At 39.8% G+C, this 22,872-nt stretch overlaps 2 protein-coding genes across 45 annotated transcripts in view; one reads left to right on the top strand and one right to left on the bottom strand.

Moving 5' to 3' along the window:
- LOC136447839 (serine/threonine-protein phosphatase 6 regulatory ankyrin repeat subunit A-like) overlaps window positions 1-15,120 on the top strand; it is a 28,631-nt gene extending 13,511 nt beyond the window's left edge. For 6 of the 15 annotated variants that reach the window (XM_066446934.1, XM_066446933.1, XM_066446938.1 and 3 more), the window contains 21 exons: window positions 342-420; window positions 1,029-1,143; window positions 1,775-1,857; window positions 3,115-3,156; window positions 4,814-4,877; window positions 5,454-5,540; window positions 5,923-6,063; window positions 6,544-6,655; window positions 6,801-6,878; window positions 7,372-7,573; window positions 7,915-8,008; window positions 8,434-8,551; window positions 8,926-9,001; window positions 9,212-9,343; window positions 9,687-9,774; window positions 10,223-10,306; window positions 10,606-10,751; window positions 10,920-11,023; window positions 11,934-12,016; window positions 12,397-12,488; window positions 13,108-15,120. In XM_066446934.1, coding sequence (XP_066303031.1) covers window positions 342-420; window positions 1,029-1,143; window positions 1,775-1,857; window positions 3,115-3,156; window positions 4,814-4,877; window positions 5,454-5,540; window positions 5,923-6,063; window positions 6,544-6,655; window positions 6,801-6,878; window positions 7,372-7,573; window positions 7,915-8,008; window positions 8,434-8,551; window positions 8,926-9,001; window positions 9,212-9,343; window positions 9,687-9,774; window positions 10,223-10,306; window positions 10,606-10,751; window positions 10,920-11,023; window positions 11,934-12,016; window positions 12,397-12,488; window positions 13,108-13,337 — 2,250 coding nt within the window. In that variant the 3' untranslated portion in view covers window positions 13,338-15,120. Of the gene's footprint in view, window positions 1-341; window positions 421-1,028; window positions 1,144-1,774; window positions 1,858-3,114; window positions 3,157-4,813; window positions 4,878-5,453; window positions 5,541-5,922; window positions 6,064-6,543; window positions 6,656-6,800; window positions 6,879-7,371; window positions 7,574-7,914; window positions 8,009-8,433; window positions 8,552-8,925; window positions 9,006-9,211; window positions 9,344-9,686; window positions 9,775-10,222; window positions 10,307-10,605; window positions 10,752-10,919; window positions 11,024-11,869; window positions 12,017-12,396; window positions 12,489-13,107 lie in introns of those variants that run through there. The other 9 variants (XM_066446942.1, XM_066446943.1, XM_066446935.1 and 6 more) reach the window with 8 other exon arrangements.
- A 5,411-nt stretch (window positions 15,121-20,531) lies between these two features.
- Window positions 20,532-22,872, bottom strand: part of LOC136447335 (leucine-rich repeat flightless-interacting protein 2-like) — a 44,677-nt gene continuing 42,336 nt past the window's right edge. For all 30 annotated transcript variants that reach the window (XM_066446114.1, XM_066446121.1, XM_066446117.1 and 27 more), the window contains one exon: window positions 20,532-22,711. In XM_066446114.1, the coding sequence (XP_066302211.1) occupies window positions 22,665-22,711 (47 nt within the window). In that variant the 3' untranslated portion in view covers window positions 20,532-22,664. The remainder of the gene's footprint in view (window positions 22,712-22,872) is intronic.

Below are 22,872 nucleotides of genomic sequence, written 5' to 3'. Positions count from 1 at the left end.
CGTTCTGACCTGACTGTTTTTTTTAATGTTTTACAGTATCAAGACTTGATACAGTGTTACAGTGGTTTGCAAATTTTTATTCAACATTAGAATTGTTTGTTAGAAAATAATATGATTGTATGAGGATTATGTCTTAAGGTCATTACAATGACACTCAAATTTTGGGATATATGATATACCGGTATAAAGTGGTAGAACTCATGCAAAATCTTATCAAGAAGCCGTCAACAAGTTTAACATTTTGTGAATCTCTTTTGTCTTAAAATCACAATGTTACTGCATAAAGATTACATGTACTCCCTGAAGTCCATGTAATGGAACAGAATGTATTTTACCCCCAGGCCAAAGATGGTAGAACACCCCTCCACATGACAGCCCTGCATGGGAGGTTCACCAGGGCTCAGACTCTCATCCAGCATGGTAAGTTGTCTTCTATTTTTTTGAAGCAGTACTTTTTAACATTGCCTTTGCTGTATTTTCATGGTACCATCTCACACAAAGCATTGTTGAACACTATTTGAACAGAATCTAAAAGATGACACCATATATGGAATGAATACACTGGAGGGCTATTCGCTCTTATTTGTGGCACACTCACATAGTCAGCCTTGGTGTTCAACCTTTGAATGAAGGAATATAGCAAATTTGATATCTTTTTAAAGGGCTGCAAGAAATATGCTTTCAGTGATACATAATGCTAAATAATTGATAAAATAACAGCAGGGAAATGATTAGATTAAAGCAGGGTTGTCTCCAGCTTTAAATTTATTTCCGTCCCACTCATTGCTTGGGAGTCCATTTTCAATGACGAATCCGTCATTCTAAGCTTATTAAAATACATTTTCATCAGTTTTAGGTCAGGAAATTGACGGACGGACAGGGTTAAATTCTTTTACGTCCCAACAAGAACATTTCTGTCCTGGGACGGAAGGACAATTCCTAGAGACAGCCCTGGAGTTAAGTTTCCACCAACTTTTTTGCAGAGTGTAGTTTGTGAAAAGAGCTGAATTTCCACCCATGTTGTCCAGGTGCTGAGATTGACTGTGAAGACAAGGATGGGAACACGCCCCTCCACATCGCTGCTCGCTACGGACACGAGCTGCTCATCACCACACTCATCGCTAACGGCGCCGACCACACAAGGTCTGTCTGCATTTTCCAACATCATTTGCATATTTGGGAAAGTATGGTGCCCGCTACTCCCCAATGCCAGCTTTCAAATTACTTTATTCAAGGCTTCAAAAATATGTCCCAAACTGTCTGTCTGGGGAAAACATAAACTGCTAATAGAAACATAAGGGACAGACCAGAAAGAATTGGAGGGGTTGGGGTAGAAGACCTTTGCTACATTTTTTGAAAAGTGAAGTACAATGTATTGATAGAACTTAAGCATAGTTCTTAGGCCACACCAATTTAATTTTGTTGTTGATTTATATAGAATAATGCTAGATTTAGAATATCAACATAAAAAGGAGTCTGAGGGGAAGTTTGTACCTTGATACACACAGATTCAGGGAGTAAACAGAGTCGGATGCCAGTTTTCCTCCAATCCCCTGTTTTATGATATCCGTTTGCTAAAATTTTACATACAAGTTAAATTGGTGTGGCCTTAGATTTAAAAGAGGTCTTAAAGCTGAAATCAAACTCAAAATAACATTGTATAAGATTGTGCCATCAAATATCCTCCACTCTTGGTTTTTCATTTATCATGGAAACATTCTGTTTTTATGTGTAGAGAAAGCTGACAATTTTTTTTACAATGTCACCCCTACAGGAGAGGCATTAATGGAATGCTCCCCCTTCACCTGGCAGCACTCAGTGGGTTTGTGGACTCTTGCCAAAAGCTGATCTCTTGTGGTAAGAACAAAGGGCAGCTCCAGTCTGTAAACAGTACTGCTGTATTTAACAGTGCAGAACTATTCATTTTTATAGCATGGTAAAGAGGACCCCATTTGGACCCCAGCGGACAACACGGAAACTTAAGTTAAGAGCATAACTCCTACAAAAATGGGCCAATCTCAGTAAAAATTTCTCAGAGGTTATAAGACATGTACACAAACAAACTCATGGAATGATTTTTTTCTCAGATGAAAAATGGTGATATGGCAGACATTATATTAAAACACGCCTGGGCTCCAAACGGACCCTATACTATCGGATGAGGGTTAAAACCATGAAGGATAATCCATTGCTACTGGCACTTACTGAAACCAGACTAAATAGAACCTAGACATGCCGTTAACCTCTAAACCTTCTGTCACTACATCAGTGAAATTTAAAGCATTCATTTCTTCCTGTAACAGCTTTTTAAACATTCCCTACATGTTTGTACATCTAAAAATAATATTTATGACAGGCTGGTTGAATATTACATACTGTATTACATTACACTTACAACATATACATTGTATCATAACATGTTCATGTTTGGCTCACACTCTTTGACATATTAACAAAGCTAATGCCTTTTGCAATAAATGCTAACCATTATTTTGATTCATTGGAAATGTTCATACCAAAAGCACAAACTTATGCACAGTACTGTATAATATTGCACAGATTTATCAACATCTACATCTTGTTTGCTTTTTCTCAGTAGAAGCTCTGACGGTTAAGGCAATCACACAGTAACAAATTTATCACAAACACATGTCATGTACTATCTGTGAAAAGTTGATAGATTTTTACCATTTTCTTTCCGAATGAGGTGTTTCATGTATTGTCTGATGAAATTATAGCCTAAACCATGTGATTTGACAGTTGCAAGTACCATATTTGATTTTGTTTGTTTGTTTTTCTTAACATCTCATTTGCATTGCCCCAGTCCAAACAAAAAGAAGCCATGATGAAATCTAATATCAAATTTGTCGAAATAATTTCTGATATTGACATGGTCTCATAAAGTCCTGAACACCCCTGTTGTTAAATGAGCAAATTCCAGCCAGAAAACCAAGGTCTGGTAGGCACTATTTAACAAGTGGGGTGATCAGACAGACCAGCTGAATGGTTAAAAGAGGATCTAAAGCTGATTATTGATTTAAAAAAATGGTGGCTTCCTCTTTAACCTTGGTGTGAGACCTCCTTCTAAGTAGTTGTGCTCCATCCACGCTACAGCCACCCCAGAGGATGATGGGAAAGTCACCTCCGACCTGAAGGGTGAGGCCATGTTTCTGTGGTTCTGGTGACTCGTTCTGGCATGTGGAATCGTAGATGTTGTGATTCTTGGCACATGTTTCTTGGGACAGCCACTTCCCACCTTCGGTGTATTTGCTATTGTTCAGGCAGCCTGGGTGATGCGGACAAATTCGACAGCTCATGTCTTTTCTGCCATGAGGAATGAGGGGCTTTTTGTGGCAATGATATTGTGTTGACTTCTATTGCTTTGTCTTTCTTGAGTACATCTGTATCCAAACACACAGTGACAATGCCTTCTACCATGATTGTAAAATGTACATGTATATGACATTTCCTTCAAGTATCCGATACATTACTTGAAACTACAAGCCTCATATCGTGACCAAAATACTGATTTTCAAAATACAATGACTGTGCAAGGTAGCATCTTTAAGTTAACTTCCAGAGCCATCGTTCCAACTCTAGGAAACTAAACTTGTAGTTGGAATTGAACAGCCTAATTCTGGGTGGAAATACAGACAACAATAGATATATTTGGTGAAAAAAGCATGAGCATCTGATTCTGAATGTAACTTTTGAATGTAACATTTGAATGTAACAAATGAATTTTACACCCGACCTCCACAGTATTTTTTGTTTGAAAATGAATTGCAGTATAATTCTGTCCATACATTCACCTCATACTAAGATCGCTTAACTGTCCCATCCTTCATTGACTAACCTCCTTACTCAACACAGTGCTTTAATTTTGCACAACTCACTCCTAAGCACACGTCCATTGGTCTGCCACGAAAGTCATAACAAATGCACTACAGGTACCTTGGAGCTACAAGCAGTACTGCTTGGTGAACATTTTGAAAATTTACCCAACCCAATGACAAGCTGCAGCAGGGGCTTTGTATGTTGTGCATGTGTTCACGTTTAATGTACCCTGTCTCTGTTAGCATGTGATTTTCTTAAACATTACTTTAATCATGAACGAAAAGTAGTCATTCCAAGAAGTGATCTGCAATCAAGGGGCTAAGGACTACAAGGGGAAAATCACAAAGAGGGGCAAACAGGAACATCTTAGCAATGATCTCAGACTGGCATCATCAATAGTGACAATGATTGGCACTATAGATCAATGTGTTTGTAACATTTGGTGTTTCTCACTATGTCAGTATCTCTAATATTCCAAGCATTTCATTTTTTCTAGTGTCATGAAAACTAAACGTAGTCAAAGTGAGGTGCATGATGCAAGTCTCAAAGTATCAATATAAAAGAAAAGCATTGACCAGCCATCATTTCACTTGTAATATTTCACTAAGGCTTGCTTAATTGAGAACAAAATCCGAAAAAAATTTGCCTATGATACTACAGTTAGGCATACTAATTTTCTAATTGCTGCAATATGTGTGGGGGAAATCATGATCAGTGTCAACCTTATACCTGCTGTTGGCTCATGTTAAGTCCCATGTTAGCTAAACATGGGTCAGCAGAGAAAGAGTTTAGATTACCATGTATTAGAAGAAGTCAAGGGCCAATGACCTGATCAAGGAATCAAATAAATAAATTGTGTAAAAAATTCCTGTAGGACAACGGTTGAGTGTAAGAAAATTAAATGCCTCTTTAGAACTAATACAACTTGGGGTTAGTAACACCATAACTAGTTAATGCCTCTCCCTTTGTTCTGCAGGTTTTGAGATTGATGCAGTAGATGACAATGGCAGGACTTGTCTCCATGCAGCAGCCTGTGGAGGGTAAGAACATGCCACCATGTTCTCTTGTCTTAAACAAACATGTACTAACATTGTGCATTAGAAATCTGATAACAGGCTGGCATAGAATGCTAACCATGTAGTACTTTTTTTCATACATTGATAGTGTCTCTCACACAAGGCTGTCTCCAGGACCCGTCCCTCTGTCTCGGACAGAAATTTTCTTTTTTTTTTTTACAGAAAAAAGTTTCACCCAATTCATTAAAAAATCTTCATGACACAAATTGATGAAAATAAATGCATGACAGATTTAAACAAGGAGGTTAAAAGAGTTTAACCTCCTTGATTTAACCATGAAAATGAAACCATGGTGTCCCAAACAATGAGAGGGATGGAGACAGCCCTGCTCTAACACTTTCATAGTTGCTTCCCAAACATTTTCATTTTTAGCATGTTATTATCTGTTTAACCTCATAACCAATACAAATGTGGTGCTATAAGGTGCCTCAGCATTGAGATGGCTAATAAATCAAGGAATTGGCATGCAGTCTAATCTATAATATCCAATTAACTTTGAAGTTTTTTGGCTCTGCCCCCCCTCACCCACCAATGAGCCAGCTCATTGTTCCTCTACAGCAACATCGAGTGTCTAGATCTGCTGATGAGGAGTGGAGCTGACTTCCATAAGAAGGACCACTATGGAAGGTAAGAACTCACAAATTCTGTTTTTCAGTTTAGCTTAAAATTGTAGATTGAGATGGTAAAATAAGCAGTTAAAATAAGAAAGTTGTGATGAACTCACTGTGCATGTAGGTAATGGAAAAGATTGAAGGCATCAAAGAATATTCGTATGAAGGCTCATTTGTGACGGTAGTCCACATTGTAATTAATTTAGTACACATTATCTCCATACACAAAGTTAAGTGCTTACCAACAAGCTTTCAACCAGTCCTCTGTATCAAAGACTATTTCCCTTCTGTGGTAAAAGGTGGCACATCGTAGCAGCTATTCTGGTTATTTGGAAAACAGATATCTTTACTTAAAAGTGTAAGTAAGGTAATGTGCTCCCCCTTGTGTTTCCCTCCAGAACTGCACTCCATTATGCGTCCAGCCAGACTAACTACCAGTGTGTGCTGGCCCTGGTGGCGGCGGGGTCGGATGTGAACCTCAGGGACTCCAGGGGCTGCACCCCCCTGCACTACGCAGCTGCTACTGATGCCGACGGAAAGTATGTAACTAGGGAATGACTAAGTCTTGGTTTTAAAAATCTTAAAGGAGCCCAAAGCAATTTCAAAACATTGGAAGTTGGATTTTCCCATTCAATTTTCTAGTCCTATCTATAATTTAGATAACACTGTCCCATTGCATATCGACCTTCATGGATACGATGTTGTTGTATGGTGAGAACTCATTGAAAATCTGGGCGCTGATTTTTTGGTGGTCTTAATATATCGTGCAGCTTGTTTCTGTGCTCTTTCTAAATGTCCAAAGTATGAAATCATGATAGAAATGTGCTAATATGATCGCCATATGCAGAATATTTCCTGTTTTAACATTCTTGAATTGCTTTGGGCTCCTATGACAACAGACTTTGTAGAATGTGTGTTGCGTGGTTGGTTACAGCAGAAAAAGAATAATGTGATTGGTCACGACTTTCAAAATTTTGAACTTTGATTCCAAGTTGACGATATTTCACACTTTTCACCAGATGTGTGGAGCACCTGTTACACAATAGGGCAGACCCCACTGTTCATGACAACAACGGGTTCGATGCGCTGCACTATGCAGCAGCCAACGGACATAAACTGGTCATAGACCTGGTACGTAAACAGTTCACTTTCTGGTTTTCTGGACAGCTTTGTGTGATGACTGGCACATTTTACAAATACGAGCATCAGAGGCTAATTAACTTCTACCAAAAGTCAAGTTTGTTTAAAGTTGTCATCACATCTCATTTTCCCACAGCTGCTTGACTTAGCCAGAGATGATTTTGTGAAGAGGAGAAAGAAAACATCACCAAGGACAACACCACTGCACCTCGCAGTAAGTTCTATCTTATACTAAGTTACAGTTCCTCTCACTGAGGAATTATGATACTGAAGGAAAAGTCACTACCTAGAATTACATCATCTTTGGCATGTGAATGAGCCATATGTTGTCTTCTTGTGAACATTTACAAAAAGTAACTGTCTTCAGATTTAGGTTTCTTTCATGATGGCCAAGTGTATCAACAGTATATATTCCATTGGGTTCTAGTTGCAAATAGCAAATTGTGAATTGTAGATTGTATACAAAGGTACAGCCTAACCATTGCACAATCTGTAAATGTCAACTGGAATATATGTTTAAGCAACGACACCTAGCCTGCAGTGTGCAATAGTACCAGTCACTCAGTATTGCCCTTAGGAAGCTGACAGGCGGTCAACGAAACGTTGGCAGTGATTGTATGTCTTGGTTGTGAATGAAGAACCTTAAGTTGTTATCCAGTGATTCTCCAACCTGATGAACTTATTCACGGACATACTGTTTGTTGCAGGCTTACAATGGTCACCATCAGGCCCTGATGGTCCTGATGAACCATTTTGTGGACGTGGATGTCGGGGACGCTGACGGCCGCACCCCGCTGGACCTGGCCTCCTTCAAGGGCCACGTGGACTCCGTGGAGGCCCTGATCCTGCAGGGGGCAACCATCATCGTCAGGGACAACAAGACCAAGAGGACACCTCTCCATTCTGCAGGTACAGTTTACAAACTCAAATTATACTACAGTATGAACTATTCACTGCAAATTTGATTGGACTGTCGGTTTAGTGGATAAAGTGCTGAAATAGGATCTTCTCTGGCAGCAAATCTTTAGGAAGCATCATTTTCTTAAATTGTCAGTCAGGAATGGCTTTCTTGTCACTTTTCTTGTATGGTAAGTTTTAACAAGAAAGAAGCCCACTCTTGCTCAAAGATATTTTTGTTTGTGTGTATGTGTTTGTGTGCTTGCCAGCATGCATACTATTATAATTATTTTGTATTCATGATTGAGTACTGAGTACCAGCTTCGTGTGACATTATCCCCACGTCTCTACAGCGTATAATGGCCACACCGAGTGTCTCCGTCTGCTGATCAAGAACAGCCTGGGACCACGCTCTGATGTGGTAGACTGTCAGGATGGACAGGGCAGGTAAGGTAGACTGTTATATATACACACTGCTGCCTCCACAACAGATATCCTTCCTGTTAAAGGCAGTTCCTTCACAGGATTGTTAACTTGGAGCTCAGCAGTGTGTAGTTAGCAAACTCACTACACTGTCCATCTGTGACAAATATTTTGCTTTGTCTCAGAGAATTTTGAACTGTGGTTGTGCTGAATTCTAGTCGTTCAGGACATTTAAGAGAATATCCTTTGATTCACTTTCCTTTGTTGTTTTTGTGCTTTCACATAGAGAATGCTTTTTTGGAAGAGAGTGCACATGATCTGTCATTATTTCAATAATACACTAATCCCTCAATGAATGTAAAGCTCACATGTACAAATGCAGCTTGCAGATTCACTCTTCAACGTTTTTATATGTTTTTGTTTACCTGGTTATTTATGTTATTATTTAGGACTCCCCTGATGATAGCGGTTGCTAACGGACACACAGACAGCACCTTACTGCTCCTCTCCTACGCTTCCAACATCGGTGCCACCGACATTCACCAGCGCACTGCGCTACACAGAGGGGTCAGTCACTTAGTTTTGTATTCAACACAATTCATCAAAATTTTATCTTTTCTTATCTATTTGGTGAGTTCCTACTCTGTCTTGGTATGAAAGAAGATTCAACATCTATACTGACTAAACATTCAATACATCTGTCAGTTTACTTGATTGTTGTTGATATTCAATTGATGTGGCAAAATCCCCCTACGATATGGCCCTTTCAAATGTATTTTAAGATGTGAGTTAGTTACTTGTACATGTATGACTTTTTGTTGGTTTTTGTTACCAGTGTTGTACAACCTCTTAGAAGTAGAAAATACTGACTAGTAGTATTGAACATTTATAGAGAGAGCATCATGTTGTAGAAGTAAATGTTAATTCTGTGTGCACCACAGGCAGCCAATGGGCATGAAGAATGTGTGGATGCACTGTTACATCACCAACCTGATGTCAACTTCAAGGACGCCAGAGGTCAGTAAAAAAGTTTATTTGTCAAGCTTTAAACGGCATTTGTTGGAAAATACTGTATACAGGGCTAAGGTACATGTGACGAGTCTTTTCATGTCTTATAACAGGCCATGAACATACATGTATTATGAGCCTGCAAATAAAGATGATGTGTTATGCTGGGCAATGATAAGTTAGTGCACTACCTACCCCCCTGTTTGTTGCACCCCACAGGTAGAACAGCCCTGCACATGGCTGCAGCCTGCGGACATGTAGGCATGCTGGGAGCTCTGCTGCAGGCCGGACAGTTCTCCAACCCACTGGACAACAAGGGCTTCACGGCTCTACACTGGGCCTGCTTTAACGGTACACTACAGGACTCATGTGGTATCTCTCTGTCAAGGGGGCAATGGTTTACCAGCATTTGTTTCACAATTGGTTTGCTAAGAAGCTAATGTTACATGTAATTCAGAAAGTTAGGAGTGGATTTTAAGATTCTTGGGGTATAGAGCTTTGTCTGAAAAGTAAAGATTTTATTTGAGAAAGAATTCAATAAAAGTGAATGAAATCCCTGCCATTTGGAGATTAACCTAGGAATGATTGTCAGAGGTTTGCACTTTGTGGTGAAATATTATAAGGCAGTCTATCACTGCTATGTGCTTGTAAGAAAGTAAACCCTGTGATTTCTTGTTGACTCCTTGCACTTCAGGTCATGACAGCTGTGTGGAGCTTCTGATGGAGCACGATGAAACCCAGAAGTTTGAGGGGAACCTCTTCACCCCCCTGCACTGTGCAGTGTAAGTATATCACATCATGCAATAGGTATTATTCAGGGTCTGATGGTTAGCAATTCTGTTTCAGTACCAAAAGGCTTGAGATGTCCCTGTGGCTCAACTGGTAAAAGCCTAACATATGAGCTTCTGTTTCCAATTAGTTGGTAACTTGGGGACCCTGGTTCAAGTGTTGGGGTCAGGACATGTCAGTTGCAACTGCATCGTTTTTTCGGAAGGGCGTCACATCCCGAGGTCCCATGGTCGAGGATGTGCCTTAAGCACACTAAAGAGGAAGGGCTAGCAACCCCTCCCTGTAAAAATATGTCCTGCTCCTGAAACACTAGGTACAGTACTACAAGGGTTTGAACAAACAAACGAACCACAAGTTTGAATCCTAGCCCGTTCTCACTGGCACACTACATCTTCTATATTCAGGGGGTGTGCGGATAACATTGTACATTATCTTTCCCAGGTACAACGATAATGAAACATGTGCAGAGCTGCTGCTGGATACATTAGGTGATGACATTGTCAATACTCAGGACTCTAAGGGAAGGTACGTGTATGAAACTTGTACATGTATGTAATTTCAAAAGCAAACATCTTGTGGATTTTTTGTTGCTATTACAAGCTAAACTGCAACCATATATGTCATCATACTTTTTTCATGTGTTGTACAAATCTTTCTGAAAGATCACTCATGATATGGACTAATGGTTGAAATACACTTGATTTAATTGCCTTGATTTTTATGGTAAGCTTTTTGTGACATTAGAAACACTTTACCCTGCGCTGTGTGTCCAGTCGTTTATGTCGCAATTATCAGCATATAAATCATATCTCTATTTTCCCCAGAACTCCCATCCATGCTGCAGCCTACAATGACCAGGTGGAGTGTTTACAGATGCTGCTGAGTCATGGAGGTCAGGTGAACAATTCTGACCAATCAGGGAGGACCCCCATCATGATGGCTGCTGCAGCTGGCCAATCAGGAGCTGTGGGTAAGTGGTCACCTGATTTGTACCAACCAATCATACCTCTTCTAAGCGGTGCTTGAAGGCAACCTTACCATTTTTCTTCAGAAACTTTTCCCACAGTTAAGATCACTAAATGATTTTTATAGCATCATGATGAAGTGTATAACATTTTCGACCTTGAACTATTTTCAGAGCTATTACTCGGAACGTCTGGTATCAACTTGACCTCACAGGACAAGGACAAGAACACAGCTCTCCATCTTGCATGCAAACATGTAAGTGACAAGAAAGGAGATGTAAGTAGAATGCATACTTTAAGCAATGGCAGACATCCTTTGCTGTTTCTGTCAACAAGAAAAACAATGTTTTAAAAACCTTCCTTCTGTAAGTAAGTCTACTTTTTGTGACTCTACATTCCATGTGTGGATATTGAATGTTTTGCAATGCAGCAGTTGCCTATCTGCCTAAATTCTCTTTTAAAACCACTGTTTGAAGTGTTTCCATCCTCTACCTTTTTTACTTGTTGTGCGAAGCTTGTTTATTTTACCACTGGTACAGTTACTCTCTTCCCTTTATACTGAGTGGATACACTGTACTTGCATAGATACATGTACATGACATGCTCTCTGTTAAGATATATTCATCTGCTGTATATACATTGAATGTACTGAATGTGCATGTTCTTCTATATTCACACTCTTGTGCATGCCCCCCTCCCCCTGCATGTCTTCTATTGCATGTCACAGGCTGATATGGATGACAATCTTATAAAGGTATCAGTAACTTAATTGGGATCAGGCCAAGTGTTTTTAGTTATTGAAAGTAGATACATGTATTGGTAGCCTAGACACTTGTACTTTGTGCTTGCAATCAGTATATAACTTTTGTATTTTTTTTTTGTTCTGGAAATTTGAGACTTAGGAATTGGAGAAGTGACTATTATGTAAAGTAAGCCTCTTTATTGAATCTGCAAGTCTTCAAACGGGACAGTTGTCATAGGGAAAATTCTTTGCTGTTAGCCTTTCTTTTCTTATCAGGCTATCATTTGATAACCAATTGATGGTTAGATCAATCTGAAATATGACTGAAATACCCAACATGAAGGTTGAAAGACTTACTAACCCCCTGTGTTGTAACTCCAGAGCCACACAACCTGTGCCTTGTTAATCCTGGAGACTTGCTAACCCCCTGTGTTTGTAACTCCAGAGCCATACAACCTGTGCCTTGTTAATCTTGGAGAAGATGGACGACCCTGAGGTCATCAACACTGCAAACACACACCTGAAAATGTGAGTTTAGTCTTTCATGTGTGTGAGGAAAATGGTTACATTTGTAGCAACTGCTTACATTGGAATTTCACTTTAATCTGTTCCATAACGTTTTCTACCAAAGAACTGTAGAGCTGCATCATAGGGAATTTCCAAGTATTCCTAGCCATTCTCTTAACTTCTTGAGTTCCTTTATACAATAAACCTTAGCTTTACACAGTGGCTATAAGATGTAAGCAAGTCCTAGACTGAAGCATTAGGATAGACCACTGTACTAAGTCAGGTGACAGTAAGCATTTTACTGAAAGTTAAGGTTGTTTTATATACACTCTACATAGTGTGCCTCAACATTGATTTTTCATAGTTGTAACATTAAGTATTTCCTACTGTTTATCCCTCAGCCCCCTCCACCTGGCTGCAGCTAATGGCATGGTGCCTGTAGTACAGGAGCTCATCAGTAAAGGGGCCAGTGTGCTAGCTGTGGACGACAAAGGTAAGACTCAGCAAATCATCCAGTAACTAGCTCAGTTTAGTACTTAGAGTAGAAGTAAATATTTTGTAGAATGTTGCACATAAACGTACATCTCTTGAATTGTGTTGGTTTCACAGATTTCTTTGTGAACCATGATCCTACATGTCATGAGAAATATAAGAGTTTCAGTCAGAGAGTACCTTAACAACCTGATTAGCTCTTCAGTGTCTTTCCTTGGTGCTGATTGGCTCTTCAATGTCTTTCCTTGGTGCTGATTGGCTCTTCAGTACCTTTCCTTGGTGCTGATTGGCTCTTCAGTGTCTTTCCTTGGTGCTGATTGGCTCTTCAGTGTCTTTCCTTGGAGCTGATTAGCTCTTCAGTGTCTTTCCTTGGTGCTGATTGGCTCTTTAGTGTCTTTCCTTGGTGCTGATTGGCTCTTCAGTGTCTTTCCTTGGAGCTGATTGGCTCTTCAGTGTCTTTCCTTGGTGCTGATTGGCTCTTCGCTGTCTTTCCTGGCTGCTGATTGGCTCTTCAAGACCTTTCCTTGGTACTGATTGGCTCTTTGGTGCCTAAATTCTTTAATAATCTTGACTTGTATGTGCTGACAAATAAACAAACCATTCCTCCTGTGTTCCCCCAGGCTACAACCCTGCCCTGTGCTGTGCTGCCAGCGCCCAGGTGGCGGACTGCCTGGCGCTCATCCTGGCCGCCATGATGCCGTTCACGCCCAACAGTACCATCAACATGGACGCCAACGGCATGACAGCCACGTCCAGTATGGGCAGCATCGGCACCGAGGGCGACAACGTCGACACCAGCGAGAACCAGAGCTTCGACGAGGCGGGCACATCTGACTCGGAAACTTATTGACACACGTAAACACTTGTACAGTATAGAGTAACCTCCATTAACATTAATCCATCGGGTTACGTAAATCCGCCACTATGAAAAACAGGGGGTTTGAGATATCTCTAGTGCGGCAACCCCCTGGTATGCACAGTTTACATATACAGGAGTGCATTATACTGCGGGACGTTGAGTTGGAGATCTGTTTGGACGTTTCTTTTCAGGGTGGCAGGATTATTATGTACCCTGGAGTAATTTTGTTAGTAGATGTTACAAGATAGGATGGGAAAGTAGCTAGTGCTAGAAGCCTAAGAAGTTCATAAACTTTCAGAAGTTGATTTCAGTATGTTTTATTTTGCCAGGATGGTCCCATTGGAATGTGAGATTTTCAGGGATTCCTTGGGCCCCAAAAATGCCATCTAAGATATTTGTATACAGTAACATCAGATTATAGTGGCATATTGCGAAAAATATATGATGCTAAAAGTGGTATTATTGAGAGGTGGTAGATATATATACCATGATTGAATCACATCAAGGTGTAACTTGTGACTGTGAGTCCAAGATTTTTTGGTCATAACTTTGCAGTGTGCTAAGTTTATAAGGTTTATAGATATCAATGAAATTTTTGTATGTACATTTGCAACAAGTTGGGTGAAAATATCTAGCATTCAAAGGAATCAAGAGCCCTAGCTTTGGGCTACTCATTACTGAAATAGAGTGTACATAAATGTTTGAATACATGTACAGTAATACAGTAAATTTGTAAGTTGTAGTTCACAAAACTATCATGTATAGACACAGGAATCATTCCCACAACAGACAAGGGAATGAACAGTGCGATTCAAGGCTAATGTATTAATTTTCTTAATGTACTACCAGGTACCATGTACGATGTCTTTGTACAAACTTGGAGTTCTGTGTTCTTAAGAAATGACCCATAACAGAAGGTGCTTCCTACCTACTTGTGCCTGGCTAGTGAATGGATATACTGTACATGTATAGCCAGTAGTTAAGCTTTCTCCTTGTATGGACTGGGTGTATTTTGTGGCATACGTTTCTATAACAAAAAGAACAAGCCTAGAAGAATTGGGTGATTGTGTAGAAGAAATGCTGGTGCCATTTTTATGTCATGCATATTTTCTCTTTTCGTTTTGGGGAATGTTCCTCACAAGCTCCTCAGTGTGATTTTTATCTGTTTCTGTTTGCCATTTTGGTTTAATGAAAATGTCTATACCGTGTATCCGACTGAAATGTGGATACGACATTGAAATTGAAGTGTAATTGTTTCATCGTTGATTCAAACACAGTAAAAAAGCCTCACCTAATTTTTCTCTATTTTATAAGAATACAGTTTTGCCAGTGTTAACTACCAGCACAGTTGAATCTTCTACTACTTATGTAATAGTTTCTTTGAAAGCATCTATTCTAAGTCAAACCAACATAAACTCAACTTCGGTCTTCCTGAAAAGAACTTTTAAAGTAAGTATCTGTGATGTAAAAAAAAAACTTGTGTGTGTTTGAGTTTCAAAGATTGATTGGCTTCCTTTTTTCATAATTTGGTGTATTTTTTGTTCATATGGGTCCTTACACTAATTATTATTGGGGTTATGATATGTATATATTAATGGCTTTGATCACACATTGTGAAGTGAGTATAATTATCCATGAATATCATCTGTGTTGAATCTGAATCTGTCTGCATGTCAGCCATTTCTTTGCTTGTACTGTTTGGGTGCAATGGCTACCTCATGACAGGTATTACAGGACACCATGGGAATAAAATCAAAGTGTTCTTACAACTGGACTTGTCTGGAAGAGAGTGTGATTTTATGTAGGCTGATCTAATGGGTGTCCCTAGGCCCTGTATCTCAACTAGTTGCAGCCTCACAGTTGAGCTTCTGGTTCCAATTAGTTGCTAACTGGGAGACCCATTTAAAATGGGGGTCCCGTGTTTGAGGAGGTGCCTCGAGCACATTAAGGGGGAAGGGCTAGCAACCTCTCCCTGTAAAAGATATACCATGCCACTGAAACAGCAGGATAACTTGCGCTATTTGTCACTAGGCACTACAAGTGTCTGAACAAACTATCTAACGATACATCACATAGCAATCTTTGACACCGTTTTCCTTCAGAGTTAAACTGTAGTCAACCCAGACATAGTGCAAGGATGAAGCCAACAATAGGTTTGAAACATTCACCCATAGGAGCACATTGAGCCATTTACACTTTGGTTATCACTAGTTGAAGGCTTTTGCAAGCAGGCACTCAAGTTAGCTGCAGGGTGTGAAAATGTGAGGCATTACAATCTATTTCAAGTAACAGTTAGTGTTTGCCCCTGGTCCTTAAAGATTCTCTAACTATGTCTAGCAATCGAAAATACATTGTCAACTTCTGAATTTTCTTGGTTTTAGACACTATATTAGACGTATCAAGGGGATGGCATTCCTAACATTGAAAACTTACCTGGCAGGAACATATTTTCTTTTTAGGTCCTTTTCCAAACGCTGCAGTTCTGACAGACTTTATATATTGAGCATCTTTCAAACGCAGAAGTTTGAAGGGAAGGTTGTAACGTTTTCTGACTGCCCAGCTTTCTTACAAACAACCCGTCTAGTGTGGAGATGTGTTAGACAGACGGTTCAGACAGGAAAACGTTAGTATTCAACATCTAGATCCGCTCGTAGATCCCGTTATAATCCCGTCATCACAGATCTGACACCCACGGTTATGGTCATGCTGAGATGGAATAAGACTGTAACTACGAGAGGCTAACGAGACAGCCCGTTGGGCAACAAGATATGATGATGATCCACGATCAGTTTCGCTAGTTTTCAAAAAGGAAAAGGGCAGTTATATACCAGTTTGTTACACCGTCTTCTAAAACAGGACATCTTTACGAAGTTACCCTGTGAGAAAACAAATATAGAAGTTAGTTTGCTACGCTATCTTCTGAAACAAGACAACCTAACTAATCTCCAAGCAGATGTTAGGGTGAGATCGTAATGCTTTCGGGACGGGCCTTTCTGAAAGTCCTTTACCCAATATAAGTAGATGAACAGTTGAGTGAAAGGTCAGGTTTTCAAGGGAAAACGGATTATGTCCGTAAACATCTTTAAAATGCTCATTACGTACAAAAAGTGATTTGTCCATGAATGTAGGTGGCGCTTTGACGGGCGGCCAAGATGTTTCATAAGCTCTTCGCGCGGCTCCTAAAAAGCGATCTTTTATATGCCAACTCGCATTTCTAGAAGTCTCAAAGGTAAATCTAGATGTCAAAATGTTTTTAAAAGTATTCATAGGCTTTAAGCGTAATTTCTAGCATATTTTCACATTTTCAAAAGTCGAGACGATATACCCTATGAGAGCCTAATCTGCAGTACCGCTCCCTGCCGCCCCGTGAAAAGTGACTAAAACGACCGCCAAATTGCCAAATTTCCGTCTTTTCGGGAATGGGGAAATCGGTAAAGGCTCGCAAAGGGGTTTGAATTCTTGAGGATTATCTGACTTTGTTTTCGATTATGTGACCGGTTTAAGTCAATAATAACAATATTTCAGATATTTTCACAAACAAAACCATGAGGTATGAGACCATAAAGGACACATTTCCTTTGCATTTTACCAACAGACGTGGTCGAGTGCACATTCCCTATAGATTGTCACGTTCTAAAGGGCTAACACATTTAAGATTCAATTCTACGTTGTAGAACAAAAGGCGTTGAATGAATGCCACGATGCTTTGTCTGTTTGTCAATGAATAGATCCAATTTTCATTTCGAAATTATATTGGGCTTGTAGATGATTTAATGATGCAATATAAGTTAGAGCGCCGGGGGAGCCGCTTGGGTTTTGTCAAGTACTGGCGGCCGATTGTGATGAAAAGTGAAAGCAATGTTAGGCATTATCATAATTTATCTACGTGGATTTGGCGTTCTACTTATATATCCTAGAGTTTATGAAATAACCGTTAGATGTGTTTTATGTAAGACATTTTTGTATGATGCATTGGTGCAATAAAAATATTGTACAGCAATTGTCTGTTGCTTTTGGATTGTTGAAATTGTGTAATAAACCACAAGTAAAACTTTCTGAGTCTTATACTCTATTGCAAAGTCATGAATCAAGTTCGCCATGCCGTTTCCTCCTGTAAAACAGCAAAATCTAGTTTGCTATGCCATTTAGTTATGACATAGTAGTGTCTTGAGAGGACGACTTTAAGCTGTCCTCGACGACTTTAAGCTGTCCTGTGTGTAGTTTGGAGACATTATTTTCCAATATCTCAAAAACTTGGTCCCCATATCTGCCAGAAGGATATGTATCCTTGAAGAACATACACGGCACTGAATACAAAAGTAAAAATGTCTTCTCCAACTCGAGTAACATACTTTGCTTCTTCATGTACTTTACTTTTCATAGGATCATTGTAACTTCATCTTAACTACATGTATAACTCTTCCATGCCTTCTCTCATTCTATGAGTCAATTGTAGACCTTAGAGGGCATGCCGAGGTTATCAACAAAGTCCCCACAAATGCTCACACTTGCTTCTTTCACTTGTGGTCCTGACACCAAATAGCGAGTTGGATAAATTATGTTCATGAGCACCCGTGACACAAATTATTGTCACCAAGGCAGAAGAGTGTTTCATATGAAAGAACAGATATTCATTTGTGAAGATAAAGTACACCATCATAGCAGAAGTTTACTTCAAAGCTCATCATATCAAAATGTAGGATATAACAGATAATTTTGACCCCCGGCAAAACATTTGACGACTTCCCCCTTCGCCTTACATTATATTGCACCCTTATGGAGGGCACGCACACATCGTTTTGAAAGGAAAATAAGTTGAATCTATTGACAGAAAAAGATAAGAAGGCGGCGTCAAAATCGTTCAACGTCTTCTTTTTTTAATAGAAGAATGAAAATGTTTGTAGCCCCCGAGAAATTTAAGTGTCAATTTATAGGGAATGTACACTAGGCTACTTCTATTGATAGGATGCGAAGAAAACCGATCATTCATGACCTACTATTCCATGGATATCTTTGTGAAATGTCGTAGATAATGTCATTCTTGATTGTAAATGCTCGCAGTATTGAAAACAAAGTCAAACAAGTTTCAGAAATTCAAACCCCTTTGCGAGCCTTTCACGATTTCCCCATTACCGAAAAGACCGACATTTGGCAATTTGGCGGACGTTTTAGCTACTTTTCAGGAGGCGGCCGGGAGCGGTAATGCAGATTAGGCTATGATAGGGTATGTTGTCCCTTCTCGAAAAATGCGAAAATATACATGAAATTATGCTTGAAGTCATTGAAAACTTTCCCAAATAGGTCCAGGCACCTTTACATACATCAAGAATAATTTTTAAGACACTTGTTGACACAGAAAGGGTCGTTTTAGGCGTATTGCAAGGAGCCCACGTAACACCATGTCCGCCCGTCGAAGCGCCTCCTACATTCATGTATACATCACATAATGTGCATTTTGAGTAGGTTTAGTATGTATGTAAACATAATCCGTTTTCCCTTGACAACTTTGGCCTTTTACTCAACTTTTTATCCGCTTATATAAGGTTGGGGACTGGCAGAGAAGCTCGGCTGTCACTCAGAAAACATTTACTCCAACATCTGCTTGGAGATCAGTGTGGCGGTTTTTTCTTGGGGCCGAACCACCTCACACCAGGGCAGAGATTACCCCTGACTCTCCTCGTTTCTTTGTGTACATGTATGTGCATTCAGTGTTGTGATAGCGTGCGTGAAATAGCAGTCTTCCCTAAAGTTGTGGGTCTGTAATAAACACTTCCCTTAGCGAGCAGTTTTGTTTCTGGTGCCAAACAAGCGTACCACAGCTCAGTGAAAACTGGTTTGCTTGTTTTGTCTTGTCCGTAACACAGCCTTCGTAGTCTTGTGTTTTGTATTTTACGTTATCATTCCCAATCCTACTGCAAAACTTCTTGTTATTCTTCAGTATAAACTAAGGGCGAAAAACGTCGAACACTCCAGCCACCACCACAAACAGGTGACACCTGTTCGTCACTGGACGGTATTGAAGCGCCGCCTAAGGAAGTGTGACGGTACTACATCCAGAAATTAATCGACCGCCTCAGAACATCGATGCAATAGTGTTGTGCTTTTAGTGCATTGCAAGCAGGGAACTGAAATCAGTTCTCTTTCCGGTCAAGCAGTTAATGAGACTTTAATTTTAAACAGAAAAGAGACCTCGTAAAAGGTACATATAACCATATATACTGCAAAGCTTCTTGTTTTTCTTCGCTAAGAGCGAAAAACGTATGATACTCCATCCACCACCACAAACAGGTGACACCTGTTTGCCACTGGACCGTATTGAAGCGCCGCTTAGGAAAGGATAACAGCACTGCAACCAGAAATTACTAGTAAATATGAATGGTTCATTCAATACTCGTAGTGTCGTCTTTTGAATGTGTTGCAAATGGGGAATGGAAATCAGTTCTCTCTATGGTCAAGCAGCTAATGAGATTTTGAACAGAAAAGAGACCTCGTAAAATGTACACTATGATAACTTATTTCGGGTTGAACACGACATTCGCTAGTATTTGCAATACAGGAATGTGTCGTAATGTTAATGAACGCTAGAGGTCGCTTTCTGTTGTCCAATAGAAAACCTAATGGGAACATTACATCTAAAACATTGCTACCTAATTCCGCTAGGTGTCGCTTTTGTACCATTCAACCACTGACGCCCGGGAAGCCAGAATACATCCCGTCAGTTTACCCAAGATTGGGAGATTTGGGCAGCTCAAAACTTCAGATTAACTGTCTGTTTGTCACAATGCATGCAGGATTTGGTCTATCTATTTCTGAAAAATCCTTTTCTCAAGTACGAAATTTTATTATAACCTTTAATATCATTGTTCTAATGAGAGGGGCTGGATGCAACCCGCTGGACTCTCCACTATGGATAAGTGCTACATGGCTACTTAATATAAAACAGCTTTTCTCTGTGATTGTCACATCCTCCCATGGACTTCTCCCGGCCAGCTAAAAGAGTCCTAAACTCTACAAGGGGGTGTTATATTATGAGTGGGTACTTTATGTAAGTTCATTGTACTGTGAAATAGTATGCATTTTACTTCCTAAAATAATAATCTATTGAAAAATAACACCCCTTTCTTGAGTTTAGGACTTCTTTAAAGATAGCACAATCACTCTCACAACATGACACACGAGACCAGATGAAAAGATGTACAGTGTTTTACTTCATTCTCCATAGAGAAATAAGTGCGTGCCCAAGCACAAGTCTTCAGGTCCATAAGTACATGTATTTCAAGGTGGGGAAAACTCACAACACTTTGACCCACAGTGGTAATACTGCCTTATCCTCATCAGTGGTGCTATGATAAATATACCTACCCTCCAGCTTTAGGAAAGTATTCTTACAATACGATATTCATCCATATATTTTGCCTACTTTGCAAGAAGCAAAGCATTCTTTGATAATAATGAGAGCCAACGGTTGCTCCAATTTCTAAGATTTCCTATTTGCAGTCATTCCACTTTTGGTACCAGTTTACCAATCTACACCTATTTCTCTGAACCCTTTATTCTAGTCTCAACCGGCTGTTTTTCTACAACATATTACTCGTGGACCGATTCTGAGCTCTCCACAATATTCTGTTGCATATTACTATTCAAATATGTGTTCAAATATACCATAGAGTGCACTCTTCACAGTAAATATCTACCAGTATTGATTAAAAAAAAGCAACCTCTACCAGAGAAAACGATATTGCAAAAAACACAAAACATTCCAAAGTTAACTTGCAATATACAAATACACATATCCATATGCACAGGTTTCCATCAACATAGTTTTTATCAATTCATAGATCCTAGACTGAAATCCAAACTGTATAATTCACAAACTACATTTACCTTACTTAAACACATGTTCTAGCAGAAGTACAGACATTAAGATCATTTCTTACACCACAATTAAGGATAATTAAGTTGCCTGACAGGCTGGCCTGGTCAGGTATATCTGTTACCGTCTATCGACTCAAAAATTGTGACAGCTTGTAGTACGAGCTTTGAAAATCATGTCATAACAGAGTATCTTATCCCGTCATCGCAGAATTGCAGCAAAATTAAAATATAATTTTTACATGACTTAGTGGCAGGCTACGGTTTTTGTATATCTAGAATCTGTAAGTGACCAAAATAATTTCACACTTATAAAGATTACAATATAAGAGTTAGAAATAGGAGGTGACCCACAATTAACACACAAACAATTCACCCAATATGAGATGTCCCTGCTATAAGTAAGTATGGTACAGTAGTACAACACAAGACACATGCCCCACTACCTATCCTAGCGTACCTGCAGTCTCAATGAATAACTAACTACGCTGCTTTTTGTACTTAATTATGTATGTTTGAGTGGAAGATTTTTCATTGGTTTCACATACTGTAGTGCCAGGACAGTTCAGCTGATCTGCAACCATACACCAGAGTTACTAACTCCCCTGTAGTACATATAGCATGTACATAACAGGTATGTAGCACATCATTTATGTAGCACAGGAGTAGCATGTCCGTGGTACAATTAGGAAGGCCCCAGCGATGTGCCCGTGTGTCCTCAGCAGCAAGAAAAGGTGCCTGCACCTATAAATACGGTGTTCTATGCAGTGTACAATGTCGATAGCTACCTTGTCCACATTGTCGAAGTGCTAGCCTTTGCATAACCCTCCCCACAGCTCGTGCAATACTAAATACAAGTGTGACTGTATCTCGAGTATGTCTTAAAACACCATTATAACTTTGTCTATGATATATAATGTAGTCCCTCCCATGCTGATTTTTAGAGTTTTGAGTGTCCATGCATGAGGCAGTGTGCTGACAGTGTAGGGAAATAGGTGCACACTACCTATAGTACCAAGACTTGCTCAGAAAATATCCTCCTAAGTTCCTGTGCTGCGTTATCTACTGCAAGACATGTTTCAAATATAGCTCTGGCCATTTAGATGTAATACGTCATCCTGTTGCAGGGAATGTCCATCAATGACTACAGGGGGTGCAACAAAGGGGAGGGGCAGAGGAGGAAATAGATTCCTGATGCATAGTGCTTTAGAATGGACAAAAATGGTGGCACTTTTCATTCAAGGATTGAAAGTAGGGTTCATTACAGCATAAACATAGATGAGAAATAATAGGGTAAGACTCCCAGAATTTCTGAGGCTATGTCACCCCCTTAAGATAAAATGTACATTCCCTGCACTGTGGTGCTGCTCTGCTAGGTGGCGTTACTTCATGTTCTGAAACTGCTCTCTGTTCCGCCGTAGTTTGTCTAGTCGTTTTTCCAGATGGCTATTCATCATGGCCAGCTCCTCCGATCTGTCGCTCGCCGACCGCAACTAGAGGGGGGGGGGAACATAAAATGAGTTCCTTAGCTAAGAACCTTCCATGTTGTTGGAAGTGTGGAAAAGTGTACTGCAAGGTGCAAAACAAGGTGGGTGAAAGTTGTTGCATGTAAGCATCAATCAGTGCATTATTTACATGAGAAAAAAGAAGATTG

The sequence above is a fragment of the Branchiostoma lanceolatum genome, chromosome 13 (genome assembly GCF_035083965.1).
Source record: "Branchiostoma lanceolatum isolate klBraLanc5 chromosome 13, klBraLanc5.hap2, whole genome shotgun sequence".
In the NCBI taxonomy this organism is placed as follows: Eukaryota; Metazoa; Chordata; class Leptocardii; order Amphioxiformes; family Branchiostomatidae; genus Branchiostoma; species Branchiostoma lanceolatum.
The sequence above is the reverse complement of the archived record's forward strand: the minus strand, read 5'-3'. Positions and strand labels throughout refer to the sequence as shown.